The sequence below is a fragment of the Strongylocentrotus purpuratus genome, unplaced genomic scaffold, assembly GCF_000002235.5.
Source record: "Strongylocentrotus purpuratus isolate Spur 01 unplaced genomic scaffold, Spur_5.0 spur5_scaffold_15, whole genome shotgun sequence".
NCBI classification, from domain to species: Eukaryota; Metazoa; Echinodermata; class Echinoidea; order Camarodonta; family Strongylocentrotidae; genus Strongylocentrotus; species Strongylocentrotus purpuratus.
Genome location: NW_022145600.1, coordinates 2,959,335 through 2,976,424, shown reverse-complemented (window position 1 = coordinate 2,976,424; position 17,090 = coordinate 2,959,335). Strand labels below are relative to the sequence as shown.

The 17,090-nt window shown below is 38.3% G+C and overlaps 1 protein-coding gene across 1 annotated transcript; it reads right to left on the bottom strand.

The window, feature by feature from the left end:
• Window positions 1–1,460: 1,460 nt before the first annotated feature.
• On the bottom strand, window positions 1,461–16,735 carry LOC115918665 (phosphatidylinositide phosphatase SAC2-like). Its single transcript, XM_030986400.1, has 15 exons — window positions 16,714–16,735; window positions 16,180–16,310; window positions 12,955–13,138; window positions 12,049–12,228; window positions 11,159–11,351; window positions 10,594–10,671; window positions 9,163–9,197; window positions 8,973–9,058; window positions 7,916–8,162; window positions 6,834–7,041; window positions 5,800–5,874; window positions 5,091–5,164; window positions 4,110–4,238; window positions 3,691–3,778; window positions 1,461–3,061 (listed from the first exon to the last, which is right to left on the bottom strand). Exons 1-15 carry the CDS (start codon window positions 16,733–16,735, stop codon window positions 1,792–1,794), a joined length of 3,000 nt encoding a protein of 999 aa, XP_030842260.1. The 3' UTR covers window positions 1,461–1,791.
• Between the last annotated feature and the right edge of the window lie 355 nt (window positions 16,736–17,090).

The following is a 17,090-nucleotide window of genomic DNA, read 5'->3' as shown; positions in this document are numbered from 1 at the left end:
AGAAGGACATTTTGTAGGTAAATCAGTAAGTCCCCTTTTGGACCCCCTCATCTTCACCTGGTTTTTCATTCAAGCCTCATATAGACTGTTATTCATCCGGTGTGTTCTTCCCACAAGCAGCCGTTAACCCATTGGATCCACCATGACATTAAATGACACTCATCTGTGTTACACAAAACTGTACAGTGATATTCAAAGGATTAAACAAATGATGCCTTTGGATAATTTCTTAATGCGTAGAACCCTAACAAAATTGACAGTAAATGGTCTTCTCAGCATTATGCAACTCCACATACCGTTACACTGAAAAACACGGACATTTCTGTGTGCACAAAGTGTTTGTGAAATTTGCGAGTGGTTCCAATTCACAAAATTGTTGTGCCATAACGTAAATGTATCCAAACTGACACCAACATTGTATTTGTTAAAATCACAAACGTTTCTCATCTTAAACTTGCTCTCTTTTACAAATCACAAAACAGTACAGATTGCTAGCAGGTGTAAACTGCATGAAAATTTCATTACTTCAGCTGATCTAACAAAGGTTTAACGGAGATGAATATCAAAAACATATCAACAGATTTTAATATTTTCAAATTTCAATTTGTTTTAATATGGATTGCATGACTGTGTACATTACTTTCCAGCCAATAGCCATTGAATACCATTTTCCCCCTATTATATGTACCACTTAACAATACTGAAGATTAAAGGTGACTTCAATACCCAAGTTATATTTACAGTGTATTTCATAGAGAGTTAAGTACATATTTCCCAGTCAAGAGATACGTAACCCTATAAATATTCTAAAGACTACTAGCATATTATATAGTCAAACCTGCTTTAGTGACCACATGTTTTGTGCTTTCTTTTGGCAGAGATTTTCATTGAAACCTGTATATAAAGACTACCTGCAGCCTGCCTGTGGAGACTACATCACCTCGGAGCATTCTTTCATATTGACACATTATATACCGTGTGAGTCAAAAAAAAGTTTAACACCTAGAAAATTGCTAATTATTTTTAAGATCACTAATGAACAGTAAATTATTATACATCTTATGAAAGAGTGTTTTATCCCAAATCATTTGGTATCATTTTTGTGTGGTATGTGTTCACACTTGGATGAACAGGAGGCATTGTTTGTGAGAGTGCAAAAATCGACTTGCGCCAAAGTTGCTCATGTGATGTTTGAATAAAACAATTGGGATTGGAGAATTAAATCGGTTTTTGCAGATCCAAATAGCATCCCTAACAAAATTAATCATGCCACACATATCAAATATCGAATATCAAATATCAAAGAACATTTGTGCGCATGTGTGTGTGGGTGTGTGACTTTGCTTCTGCAAAAAGCATATGCAATGCATTTCATTTGGTACATTCAATTCATTCTCTCACTCCGCTAATCCCAACATAATACATGCTGTAGGCATCACTTTGGCGCAAGTCGATTTTTGCAATCTCGCAAACAATGTCCCCTGTTCATCCAAGCGTGAAAATATACCACACAAAAATGATACCAAACGATTTTGGGTAAAACACTCTTCCATAAGATGTATAATAATTTACTGTTCATAGATGAGTTTTAAAATAATTAGCAATTTTCTAGGTGTAATTTTTTTTTTGACTCACATGGTATATGCCTTCCAAAGAATTACAAGTTTCATGTACAACAAGTCTGCTGAGAGCAACAAGGGCATTCACCCTCATGTATTAGTTAAATAATGTGAATTAATGCCTTCCTAGCTCTGATGAGATGAACCATGTGTCCCTAACCTTGGTTCATGATCAAAGCTGTATAAATCTTGTCTTGCATTCCCTTCTCATCTTCATCTCCATCTGCATCTGTTCTTTCTGCTGCTCCGCCCGAAGGTTCCCGGACCGGTTAAAGTTCATCGAGCCCAAGGTACGGAACCTGAGAGCGATCTTGCTAATGGTTGCTTGAGCGCCTTCCCTTCCAATACTGTCAGTCTCTGTCTTCTCGGTCGATGTTGTGCTCATAAAGCAATCCTGAAGCGAATTCTCGCTGTGAGCACGGTACTTCATTCGGAGGTTTTCAGCGAGGAGGTGATCGTGGACGAAGTTTTCCGGAAGAGGGTTGACGGTCAAGTCCAAGGGACCAAAGTTGTCATCGAGGGATGGTAATCGCACCACTGGATTAGATAGCCGCTTTTGTGGAGATTGAGGGAGTGTCTCCTCCTTGTTTGTTAGGTTTGAATCTCTTGTTATATTCGCATTCACTTCTTCAACCTGGCCGTGAGAGTCTGCAAAGACTTTACTAGAAGCATCAGGTTCATCTGCAGCGTCCACTGGGGCTTGTGTTCTTACCCGACCTAAGGTGCTGTACTTCCTACTCTGATCTTCACCATCTGACAACAATCTTCCTCTCCTCACCCTCTCTTCGTTGGCATTGGCAATCATGTTAGCATTATCAGCAGCATCACGGTGGTAGTTCTTTCGAGGCGTTATTCTACGTAGGTTCAGACTTCTCATGTTTCGTTCCTGATCAACAGCCAGCACGCCGCATGTCGTCAGGATGATCTCTCCATCATGAGAAACCACGCTGTTGTTATGAGGATCATCTTCTGGGTCCACATCGGCATTTCCTCCCAGGATTTCCAGACAGGCTCCCAAGCTCAGCCCGTCAAACGACGTGTCATCGCTAGACGACGAATCAAGCAGGATCTCGTCGTCACTGTCATCGATGCCATCTAGTTCATCCTGGCTCTCCTCATCCTCAGCTAAAGCATGGTTCTCCATCCCGATGCTTTCCGTCTGCGGATTGGACTGCCTCTTCCGTAAGCGTACCTTCTTCAGGGGGTTCAGATTGGAGACCTTGTCCCCCATGGACTGGAAGTATCTGCTCATGACCTGTGCTCTGATAGGCTTGATAAGCTGACGGCTGCTGGGCTGATCAGAAGGGCTCTGCTCACCACCCTGGTTGCCACCTTTGCGCTTGGCAAGGACCGATTCTGGAACAAACTTGTCCTGTAACCACATGGTGAAACGTTTCTGGGACGTGAGACGGATTACCTCTTGGGAGACCCTGCTTTTTTTCCTGGTGAACACAGACAAGTAGAAACATGTATGATTAGAATGTACACAGTCTGAAAAATGACAAACTGACAAGAGATTGCAGACACCCATAACACCACAACCAATAACAACTTCATTTCTGAAACTTTTGTACTTTAGATTGTAAGCAAGATTGACAAGTCATACAAAAGACCAAGTGCAGGTTTACTCAGTGATTTAGCATCTACATGTTGAACAGCTGAACCTCCATTAATCTGTTGGCAACGTCTGCATTGGTCCTTTGGCACGATATTAACCTGCACTTGCTATTCTCCACCAAGGTGTTATATGGGTACCCGGTAGGATGCGACCGTCATTGTTGGTCAAACAGTTTTTGAGCGTCAAGTAATGCCTGACTAGAATGCTCCCCAGGGAGTGGAGATTGTGCACACAGTGTGCGGCCAAGTATTAAATCCGATGACCGGGGTATTCGTATATCTATAAAGCGCTTAGAGACATTGTAGATATATTAAGCGCCATATAAGAGAACATACCAAGAGAACACTTTGGCCGGCAATAGGGCACGGCACTAAACCTATTGCTGGCAGGTCTTAAGGGGAGTGGGATTCTTAATTTTCTGACGGCAATTGAAAAATGGAAATGAATACTCACTTTTCCATCTTGTCCTCAACAACCTTCAGTCCCAGATTATTAGCTGCTCTGGCCTTTGCAAGGGCTTCTACAAGAGCATGAAGGATATCTGAAATTAAAAGTGATATAGAAAAAAAGGAATTTAGAAAATTAAATCAAAGATTGGAATAAACAACAAATAAAAAAAAAGTGCACAAAAACTTGACTGCAGTGTACATAAGTTCCAAGTAAGGAAGCAAGACATACGATTAAGTGAGATATACTGTCTCAAAAACAGAAGAGTAGGCAAAAGAGAAATGCTGTGTAGACATTACATAAGAGAAGAAAACATAGATAGTCTATCCAAAAAACAAATATGAAATTGTGTTGGATTATACACATATGAGGGATATATGTTTTCTAATTCAGAACCCTTGTTATTTGTTTGCTGCGGTACTAACCTTCAGCTGCTTCCTTTGACTGACTAGGCAGCGCTTTCAGAGTGCTGAAGTAACCATCCTGACCCTGAACAGAATGATAGATGCGCACGCAGCGCTGTTTGGCATGGGAGAAGAACGTCGTTGCTGATCCTGACAAAGAGCAATCATAGAATCATTGTTAGGAGAAATTAAACTGAAGGTAATCAAATCAACATGGTCAAACCTGTCTATACAGACCACCTAAGGGAGACAGGAAAAGTGGTCTTTGTGTTCAGGTTCCTTTTATAGTACATGTTTCAATGAGAAACCATTTTCAAAGGAAAAAAATGTGGACTTTGTAGAGAGGTGGTCTTTCTATACAGGTGGTCACTATAAAAGCAGGTTTGACTGTACATGCAGCTCTAATGCTGTAAACAAAGCACTATTAACAAAAACAAAAACTAATGCAAGAATTTCAATAAATTCGTCCCTATTTTCACGAAGTGACGGTAGTGAGAAAAATCGTAACGCAAAGTGTATGCAATTTTTTTTCACTACCGTCACTTCGTGAAAACAGCGACGAATTGTTTAGTCAATATTTCTCAGCTCAGCTGTTCTCACTACAATCAGATGTCGGATCACAATGTTGGATAAAATAAAAATCTGAATAATTCCTGAGGGAGTTTCCAAGGACAACAATGTATTTCAATATCAATATAACTTTGTTTTGCAAAAGTGACACATGCTAGCCTTTGTTATCTTCAAGACTGTGGGTGTACATGTATTTTTGCATGAATATCTTCTATATCCCACTTTTTATGAACAAAGGATTTAAAAAAAATCTAGGGGCTGGTTCTCGAAACCGTCATAAGTGTAACTTCTTAGACATCCCATTGAAACCTGTGTTATGAAATTAACACACGTTTCTACGGGATGTCCACAAACTATAACTTATGACGGTTACAAGAAACTGGCTCCAGATGGATGTCAAAGAAAACGAGAATCAGAGAAGTACTTATTTACCTATGCCCACAGCAGTCATTGCATCTATTGGTATCCTTTCATACTGGGTGATCTTCTCTGCCTCATCATCATAGCTGAAAAAGATAAAAAATACCCAAGAATTACTAATTTAATGTGATAATTGGTAACTAATGGAAAGTACAGTAAAAACTGTGAATAAAGACCAGCCAAGGGAGGCAAAAAAAGTCAAGTAAAAAAAAAAGGAGTACCGTAAGTAAAAAGTGGTCCTCATAGGCAGGTGGTCTTTATGTATAGGTTCCTTAAAGGACAATCCAAACCTTGCAATATTGTTTACTTGTATGAAAGCAGATAAATAAGTTTAAAGGAATGGCGAAAGTTAAAAAATGTATCGGACCAATAATTAGGAAGCTATGAATACTTGAAGTATAAGATCACTAGGTCTAGGTGAACCTCAAATTGGCAGTTTGGTCAGTGGATTGTGACGTAGTCATTGCTTTAGCCCAGCTGCCCTAAGGCGCTCAAAGTGTTGTAAATGGATATAGTTCACATAATAAAACTAGATAATACAATGTACATGTAAAGTCAAAAACTGTCTATAAAGGCCACGCAATGAAAACAGAAAAAGTGGCCTTTCTAGACAGGTTCTAAAACACAAATTTCTTTTTCAAGGGAAACAAAATACATGGCCCCTATAGACCGGTGGCCTTTACAGAGAGGTAGCCACAAAGACAGAGTAGACTGTACCAACCTTGCAATGTAGTAAGCCTTCTCCGATATGATCAGAATGATATCCCTGTCATCCTCACCACTGTCATCAAGATCCCTGTATAAGGAAAAGTAAAAATATTACATCGAGCGGTCAGTGACACAAAGATGTAACTCCATTTTGGCCATGTTGAGAAAAAGTGGTTTATGTGTCACTGAGCAATTAGGCCTTAAGGAGTTAAGTCTATGTTTCACTAGCCATTGACTTCAATGGGGTGTTGGGTGGAGTTAAGTCTTTGTGTTTCTTGGAAAGCCCACATTTTTCTGAACATTTTTATATCAAATACTCATTTTGGCAAAATATGGAGCTACGTCTTTGTGTCACTGAACCCTCGACATGAGCATGAAATAGGATTTTGAAATAAGTACTTGTTGATGCTTCGATGGCTTGATAGCAATAATACCAGCATCAGTATAGGTCTTCTAAATAACCCAAGAAACAGTCATTGAGACCCTATATGATGAAGCTTTGACCATAGAAAAAAGTTGATTTGGATGACGCTTGTTACTTGCTTGAATGGTACATCATGGATGCTCTAATATTTCTGATGCTTTCCACCTGCCTGAGTAATAGTAATTCAGAGCTAAGTATCCTAGGTTTATCCTACCTTCTTTCTTTGGTAGGATTTTATGAAGTTTGAATTTTTTTGGGGAACATCTTAGTTTTAGTTAGCCTCAGTAGGTCTCAGTAGGATGTAAGCTCTATACAAAAAATATAAACGTTGAATAATAGTCAATGAGAGCCCAACATCTATGATTCATCCTTCCTTAATTCATTGAGTGGTTAGCACACAGATTCACACTTGAAAGTGATGAGAAACACGGAGGATATCTAACACAGGTGGAAAGCATGGAGGCCACGCTCCGCTACCTTGCAAAAACCCGCCTTTGTTCTCAAATTAATGGTGTTTTCGCATCGGCGTGACTTCAGGATCGTTGAAACAGTAAGCAATTGCTTACAAAAGGTTATAAATATGGATTTAAACAATCGGCACAATGTGATTCATTTTGACCTACCCTGAGTCACAATCAATAAGCACCCAGCCTCCTAGATTCATCTTGGCTTCATTCTTTGGTAGTAGTAACCTGGAGCATTGTTGAATCCTCTGTTTGATATCTTCCTCATCCACACCATCCCAGACATCTTTACCCATCTCGGCGGATGCCTTCTGCTCATCAATCAATGTGAGATCCTCTTGGATCTCCTGGTTCCCCAACATCAAATCTGTGGGCAACAAGGCAAAAATATTCTGTCTCTTGAGGTCATCCAAGGGAAACAAAAAAAAGTGGCCTCTGTAGACAGGTGGCCTCTCTAGACCGGTTCTACAAAACACAGTCTTTCTTGAGGAAGACAAAATACATGACCACTATACACAGGTGGCCTTTTAGAGAGGTGGCCCTTAACCCTTTGCTTATGGAAACCTGGTGGTCTCTGTGTTAAGCCTATGGGACCTATAAAATTCAGTAGTCAACGGTTTAAGACAGGTTTGACTGTACTCAACAATGCAGCAAAATCAACTGTACTTTCAACAGATTTGCTTAATCCCTGCCTAGATGTTTCATGACTTTCATCCTAAAGTCTTGCCCATCCTAATTCAGATTGAGTAATGATGTTAACACTTGTATGTAATCATATTTTGGACATTTGGCTTGAAATTTCTGCAAGAATTGAGAATTAGGTTGTTCCTATTGAGCACTAGCTCACTGTCTTGGTTTCAAGATCAAGACCTCCCAGCTTTAAGACATCTGCTCCACTTACTAAACAACTAAATCTTCTGGTTGATGTTTCTGCGATGTTCAACACATCACATTTATTCACTATCCAGTTACAAATAGGAATGGCAAATAATTCAATTCAATATAGCTTATTCATTTTCATAAAAATCACATTATAAGAACACATAAATTTGCAAATAGTACTGTAAATAACATACAAATCATTCACTAGAATATACATAAGAACATTAAAATATTAAGCAATAATGGAAAAAGGGAAGTTATAAAATCCAAATAAATGAGTTCATTGAGATATGTCATGAGCTTGTCAAGATATTAAAAAATAAAATAAATATTGAAATATGAACACAGACTGAACTGACCTATTGCCACTTGTCTGAAGGCATCCTTTAACTGGTTCTGCACGTATCTGCTCGCTGAGTTGTACCCGTCTTTCATCAGCCCTGTTAGCTTTCTCTCTCCTGTCCGTGTATAGTCTCCCTTAAGAGCGGCCGTCCCAGCGTACTGCCGGCTGACGATGTCCCCGTTGTTGGCCCACATGTCCTGGTAGATCGTCTTGATGCTGGGGACAAGCCTTTGCTCAGGTAGCAGCAGACCCAGCTTGCGTAGCTGTTGAAGGTTACATCAACATTGTTATGAACGGTGGTACAATGAATGCAACAGTACACTATGTGACTTTAATGCCCCTCTGCACTAGTTTGGCCAGTAGGGATTAAACCTCCCTGCATGGTCACCGACAGGCGGTTATCTCATCAAATCAGCTCTCAATTAACATAAGAAAAAGGGGATCATGGGGGACCAATGGTCACCGATTAGGCATTGTTTGCTATATAGAGGGCGTAAGTAGCTATAGGTAGTGTAGTGGGGCTTTGAAAGTTAACATAAAATTTTGCAAGAGATGACTCCTTGAAATTGTAAATAAGGTCTGGGATTTTGATTCTGTCTCATCAATGTTCCAGCTCATGAATGTAATGAATAGGACGAAAGCACAGAGCCACAAGGTATTATACTCCATCATCCCTTCCGACCACTCAACAAGTACCTAACTGGTCCTGTTCAGACAGTCCATGTGGTTCACCCTGAACACACCTCTCTGCAAGTACCTACCTGTGTTCTGAGCACCACCCTGGCTAGAGCCATCTGAACCACATTGGTCCTGTCCAGACAGTCCATGCAGTTCACCCTGAACACACCTCTCTGAAAGTACCTACCTGTGTTCTGAGCATCACCCAAGCTAGAGCCGTCTGAACCACATTGGTCCTGTCCAGACAGTCCATGCAGTTCACCCTGAACACACCTCTCTGAAAGTACCTACCTGTGTTCTGAGCATCACCCAAGCTAGAGCCGTCTGAACCACATTGGTCCTGTCCAGACAGTCCATGCAGTTCACCCTGAACAAACCTCTCTACAAGTACCTACCTGTGTTCTGAGCACCACCCTGGCTAGAGCCGTCTGAACCACATTGGTCCTGTCCAGACAGTCCATGCAGTTCACCCTGAACACACCTCTCTGCAAGTACCTACCTGTGTTCTGAGCACCACCCTGGCTAGAGCCGTCTGAACCACATTGGTCCTGTCCAGACAGTCCATGCAGTTCACCCTGAACACACCTCTCTGCTCCAGGATCACCCCCTCAGCATCAGCCCTGGATGGGAGACAAACACATTTCATGATCAAGAACATAGTTTGGGCATATTACGCAAACCGGCGAATTAGACACAGAATCAACCTTTTTACATCTACTTCAAACACTAACATTTCTTCCCTTCAATCTTGATATTGCAATAATCTATTGAAATCTTTTTTGTAACTGGTTATCAACTAAACTATTTTTAGGTACTTTCGGTTTAAAGACACCTCCTCAACTTGAGTTTCTAGAAGAATATTTATCGTCTCATCACACATTTATCCTTAAAAAATGTATCTCTTGTCTCATACATTTTTGGAAGATCTCAAGAATTTATTTGCTCTATCAATCTCTCCAGTATTTATAATTTACTCATTATTTTATATGTGATAGCTACACATACATGCTGTCTGTTTGGAGCCAGAAGGGCATTAACTCATTTTCTTTAACACAGAGTAAATGCCCTTCTGGCTCTCAACAGACAATGCGTGCATTATACAGCCAAGTATTATACATAACTTTTCACTTTGCACCTGTCTAATAACTGTCTAATAATAGCTCACACAAAAATTGTTTCACTCCCATATTGGTGTTGTGAGTTTCATATCATCAATCCATTTGAATAAAAGAAATTCATCTTTATTGGGGGCTTACCACTGCACTCTATGGTTTCAAGAAATACGAAACCTGGGAAGTGTTTCACAAAGACTAAGGTCAACTTAAGTTGGACTCAAACTATGGCAGGCCACTCATGCTCTTCAAAAAGATTTGAACCAGATGTCAAATTAAAGGGAAAAAACCTTACAAATTATGGTTTTAGATAATATTGTTTCCTTCTACAATGTATAATGAATTATCAAAAAATGTAAATTTGGTAGATTCGTGACCATGATTTTTACATCCCTTGAGAAACCAATGTCCAAAATGTTTAGAGGAACTAGTGGCATTAACAGCCTGCCATAGTTAAAGTTCAACTTAAAGGTAAAGACCAGATTTGGAAATGCCTCCCTCTCAAAAAATGATATGGAAGCTCTTATTACCAATCATGTGAAAGAATTTGTTTTGACTAATACGTAATGATAGAAATTTTGCTGAGAAACCGCCTACTAATTGATATATTTAGTAAAATATTATATCTATTTGGACCTGATACATATCATGCAAATGTCGCGTAGTCCCATATACATCTTTCTGTGTACAGTGCTTGTAACTTTACCAAGACTGGGCCAAATTTCTTATCATTTTGATGATTCCAAAAGCTTGCAGTAATCACAAGTACTTTATGCTAGATGATCAACCTTTTCCGATTGATTCCACAACATTTCTTTCCCAATGCAATTGCACGACCATCACTGGTCTTTATCTTTAATTCGATCTTTAGTCTTTGTGAAACACTCCCCTGGTCTCCACTTACCAGCAGTATCTCATTTCCTTGATGACGTCTCGGATGCTCTCGAGAAGAACGGACACTTTATCAAAACGTAGGCCTCGACTGCATGATAGAAACAAATGTGAGGTATTACTTACAATAATTCAAATGGCAGCATATGATTGAAAGCAGTATAAATTGTTTCAGAAAGCAAGATTACATAAAGGACAACAACATTTTATAATTTCTCCCATTTTGAATAACCACCTGTAAATCAGATCACATTTCTTGTTCCGTTAAGGGGACTTTTTTTATCAAATCCATTCTACCTATGACCTGTGTATATGATTGAGGAAGACAATAACAAGTTGAGAAATTAATATCTCTACATCTCTAATTTGCATCCACTATGTGATTAGACCACTTATTTTATTTCTTCTTTCCCTTATCGATCATTCTTTTCTGATGGAATCAGGCAACTATTCAAATTTCACACATAATCAGTACTTAGATACCACTTAGTTTCTTTCATGTGGCTCTCATACACTCATCTGGCAGCATATGATTTTGTGGTTGTAACAAGTTCAAACCAGTCCAAACCAGTACTAACCAGTATTCATGGAAGTCAAATGTGATGTAGGTCAGCTTGGGGCTGTCGTACAATAGAACATGCTTCATGAAGGCTGAGCCTACGATAGCCTCTCTGCCGGCCTGTTCGATGAGACTGATGATGGCTACATGACGGTATCGCTGCAGGTCCTCCTCAAAGTGAGTCTTAAAAGCTTCCTGGCTCTCATCATCATCTGCAATCAGAAGGAATTTTTGTTAATTAAATGTTATGTTATTAGATAATTTTAGATTATCATTTTTGTCTTGTAACTATAGCCTCGCTGCCTGCTTGTTCGATCAAAATGATAATGGCTACCTGAGGATATTGCTTCAAGTCCTCCTCAAAGTATCTTTTGAAAGCCTCCTGGGTTTTATCATCATCAACAGTAAAAGAAAATTTCATCTAAAGTTAATGAGTTAAAGAGTTTTTTAGTAATTACTGGAAGGGAATCGTCTTTCTTCCGAAAATCAAAACATACTGGAATATGCATGATCCCTTCAGCTTCACATGCCATTGACTTATACAGCCAAGTCAGTCTTCATGATTACTTCTAGGAAGAAAAAAATAGTTTTGTAGAACCTGCTTAGAAAGGCCACCTTGACAACCTGTCTATAGTGGCAACTATTTCTGTTTTGCTGGGTTGACCTTAGAGCCTATCTGCACTACTTTGGCCAGGAGGCATTAGACCTCCCTGCATGGTCACTAACAGGTGGTTATCTCTTCAAATCAGCTCTCAATCAACATAAGAAAAAGGGGACCATGGGTGACCAATGGTTACCGCTTAGGTATTGTTTGCTATATAGAGGGCGCAAGTAGCTCCAAGTAGTGCAGTCCCGCTTTAATACACAGGTTTGACTGTACTTAATTTGAATGAGATCACAGCGACCTACCTCTATCGATTCTTGGAGGCGGTTTGTACTTGATGCCGGGCTGGCTCCAGAAGACCGGTACCGACCCTCGGACTTGGACAAAGGAAACCGAGTGTTCTGCAGTCTGTAGGATCTGCTCCGTCTCCACATAGTTTGCACACGCCCCACTCTCATCTATGCCTCTTCTCCTGTATCGGGTTCCTTCAAGATGCAAGCAAAAGAAAGAACAATCACAATTTGCGACAATTTGTATGATGGAACACCATTAAAAAGGGTGGTAATGAACAAGATTCAGGAGAGTTTGGCATATTAATATGTTTATTAATACCTTGAAATGCTAGAGCGCCATAGTGGTAGCCGAGCTAAAGCCGGGGTAATAATCGGGAGCTCCAGGAGTGTCAAGTCTGACAGACATGAGCGCTATACAAGAACCCACTATAATTATTGTTATTATTATTATCTCCAGGAATGAGGCAAACCTTGATCATTTCCATTATCACTTCTAAATAAACCAACAAAAAGGATATGCTTCATTAATAGGGATCAATACAATTTTTAAAACTAAAAAACTTTTTTTTTACCCACTTAACATAACTACACATATGCATGATGAGCAGGGAGGATCGATGCATAACTTTCTTACAATCAATCATTATTTTTCACTTTCACATGAATGACTGAGTGACATGACCAAGAACCCTAAGAAAAAAGAGTTTTCATTTGAATTACCTACCCACGTTATCAAGAAAATGGCAATTCCTATGTCGAGCTGAGAAACTTTACATTATGCTAAAATGATCTTGCTTTATACCTCTCTCATACACTTTGGAGTAAAATTTTGAAGATTAATGGGCAAGAATACAATAAATATCTCAGAATAACTGAAGTTATTTCTTGGGGGGTGAGGTTTCCTTTAATTTGACTTACCGGCTCTGAACTTGCTTCTCCTAGAGATGAGCATGAGGTTGAATTTGATGTCCGAGTCATCGCTGTCTGCACCACTGCCCCCGCTCTGGGCTCCTTCCTCTGGAGCAAAGGTCATGCGACACTCCCGAATCTGAACACATCCCTGGACAATGGGGATGATCCATGGCCTTGCTAGCTCTTTGTTCTGTGTGGAAAAAAAGAAGATATAATGATAATCATTTAATAAAAAGTAGATTCTTATATGATACTCAAAAAGGTCTCTATGCGCTTTCTAAATACGTTCACTAGGAAAAAGCATTTAAAGGGCAATCCAAGCCTTCTTGTTCATTTGCATGAATGCAGAAAAATAAGATTAACAGAATGGTAAAAGTTTGAAATAAATCCAAGCAATAATAAGTAAATTGTGAAATTTGAAATATGAGACTTCTCCTTTAAATTCAGCAGAATAAAGGAGTAATCCCATAAAATTGCTCTTAAGTTAAAAAATACACACAGAAAAAGCTCATTCTGGCATACATTTGGGCTACATGTTTATTACTTCCTTGCCTCTTATGATAATTGCTTTTCAAATAGTTTGACATTTCTCATGTCATTTTGCGTGTCCATGAAAATTCTCTTTAATAAATTATGTACTCTGTTAGACAATATAGTTTATTATGATACAGGTCATGAACTAAATGTAGAGTTACACTTCCTTGTCTATAATATTTACATGTGCATTTCCATTATTTTCTTTTTGCTTGGGTTTACTAATTTTGCTGTAATCTTGCTGAAACTATTGACACGTCTTAGCACATGAGGATTTCAATAACTCTGAATGGAAAGATGAATGTACTTTACATGTAATGAGTATGAGGTACATTAACAACCTTTATACAACTGTAAGTTTCACTATTGGCATCTCCATCTTCATACCCAATCACATATAATAATGGTTTAAAGAAAATTGTTTAAAAATTCAACTCTGCATATAAAGTCTAATCTGTTGGGACCACAAACAAATAATTTGACTTTTATGCAAACTTTGACTTTGTGAATAACACATGTTTTGCATACTTAGGTCCAAAAACTGATTTGGTTTTAATAAGGGAGAATTTGATATTTTAATTGTGCAACTTAGAGTTATGTATAATCAAGTGTATTTTATATTTCCTTAATCTAAAGTTTAATGTTTGTATAGTCAAAGAGAGTGAGAGAGTGAGAGAGGGGGAGAGAAACAGTTCTAGGAAGACCAAATAATAATTTATAAAATAAATAATGTGGAGTGGTGTAGCGCAATGTAATATATGTAACATAGTGTTTAATAGATTTACATACATGTAAATCTAAAACTACACTATACTGTACGGTATGTAGAATAAAAGTATGAACTTTGTCAGCACCCAGCAATCTTGTAAGTTTTCATCTTCAAGGAACGGGTGTTTCATCATCACCTGACAGAAGAATGTCATCTATTTAAAGACTTTGATTAATTAATTTCCTCAGGATCAATGACATCCTGTTTCCACCATATTGAATTGTCACTCTCATGCTTTGAAAACGTCACTCTCATGCTTCCTTGTGTCCTATATTCTCCAAGCATTAAAGGTACTATGTCCCATTTGCAGGCGACAAAAAATGCAAAGGCTAAATTCCAACGGCATTTGAAAGATAATACTAATTTAGAACTTTCCTTAAAAAAGGGGGCTTGAAAATGTCTTAAAGTGGGAAAATAACGACTATTAATTGTCAAATCGACTTAGGAGCTATAGAGCCAGTAAGTAATAGTCTGATTTTCAGACCATTGTACCGAATGGTCGTACGTTTTATGCTGCCAAAGATTCAATCAGTTTAATTTTGGCCATTACGAGAAGTGGGTTATTGATGTAGACAAATGCTCATGCTTAGAAACTTTGTATTAAGCGCTATATAAATGTAATTTATTATTATTATTATTATTATGTACCCTTTACAGCTCATTTGATGCTTGTTATTACCAAAGAAGAAAAAAAGGCAGTCAGTCACTCAAGAGTGTCTGACAGTGAAGTCTAGCAAGTAAACAGGTTTCCTTGCATAATTTGAATATTAGGACACGGCTAACGTTTAAATTTCACAGATAGGACATACAAGACATATTCATAATTCCTGCAAAGTTCTACAGAATTTGATGTTGGCTGCAAAAGGAACATAGTATCTTTAACGTGGCTCGGTAACATTGTTGAAGGTTGATGAAAAAATTGTGTAATTTTTGCATGAAATGTTACTTATTATATTCCTTCTCCTGGATTAACTCTCTAACATGCAAAAAATCCTGAAATAATTCTCAAACCACAAAGTTATTTATGTTTTTCTTTTAAGGCATCACTGTGCTACACCCTCTAACAGTAAATTCTCCCAACCATTTTTGAATTTTCCCAACCGTTTTCCCATAAAAATAAGACATAAGACAGGCTTTTAAAAATCTTACAACACTTAAATGTCTGGAATGGTATATAGAACCAATTCACTGCTTTGTGACGATGACGATTACATACACCTAGAAGGAGATTCAAGGCATTGATCAGATCCGTTTTTTCCAATCTTTATCATTAATAATGGTCTGTTTTCACTCAAACTTTCAGATTATATTTAATTGTACATCTAACATTGAAGTCACTAACTTAAGCTCATCTGAACAATGTTACCAAGTACCTTTAAGAGGTAATGTACATGTACATGGTGGTTGGGCTTTTGAAAAGCGAGACTTTGAAACTTCATTGTCTGGCAAATACTAGACAAGATTTTCCCAACACTTGAAAATGCAATTATGATGCTTTTACATAGGCTTATGGTTTAAGTGGGATCCAATCTAAAACTCTTTATATTTTTAATCATCTTATTTAATTGCCAATATAAACAAGTTCCATGCCGTGAAATTAAAAAATGTATCAAAGCAAAAAATAGTGGACAACGTGTTTGAACATTAAATGAACTGTCCTGCATGTGAAAGTGTTTTGTAAAAATGTGTACAGATATATGAGAACGTTCAGGGGTCTGTTTGCATGCAGCTACTCTGTTTTCACTCCAACATGACTTTTGATTTACATACTTCTAAACTCTATATTCTCATTAATATATTTTAGCCCCAGAATTTTTATGGGGGGGGGGGGGGGGGGGGGGGGGGGGGGGGAGGGGTTTAAAACATCATGTATGACCATGGCCTTATGGAAGGTTCAAACACCTATTGTTCTGTAAAGAGATAATCACCTGGGTATCTAAGATATCCTGAAGCATGTGCTGGTTCCAGAAGAACCTTTCATCATAACCTGCTCCTTTATGGGTGTGATGCCTCTGGATCGAGTTTGTCAGGTCACCTGTAGGACTGTAGTAGAACCAGTCTGTTGGCAAAGAAAAAAATATATCAATAAATTTGATGAACACTTTTTAAACAAAGTTTGTCCTTGACAAACTGAAAGCACCCCCAAGACTTGCCTGACATAGCAACAAGTAATGTACACAGACTGGATTCTAAATATTGTAGTTCATTCATTAATAACAGGTTAATGGAATAACTTGACACTAGGTCCCCAGGTACATATTTTCTCAAACTCACTTCTTTCTCATGATTATGGCATGAAAATATCTGTCTTGGGCAAAGGACAACTTTGTTTGAAGCCTACATTTGCGGTAAAAAATACCAATAGCCCTACACAAGTCATAATATAATAATAATAATAATATATAATTTTTATATAGCGCTTAATACAAATGTCTCTAAGCGCTTTACAAATATACTATTACCCCGGTTATTGGATTCAGTCATTGGGTACTACCAATCTCTACAATGAAACCCATCCACCCCCCCCCCCACCCCCCCCCCCCCCCCAAAAAAAAAAAATTATTATAGAACTACAGTATTTGCATACAATCAATATTGACAATCGGAGTATCAGTTTTGTATCACCTTTTTGTTTAATGATGGGAATACAAATCCTTGAAAGGAATGCCGGGTTATTTTTAAGTGATGTATTCAACATGTATCTATTTTCTATCAATATTATCTTACATATGTTTACATTGAAGTGAGTTACTGGACATTATCTATTTTTTTAAAACAAATATTATCTAACATAATGAGATAAACAGGTATATTACGAACTTGAAGTGATGTGCTAACG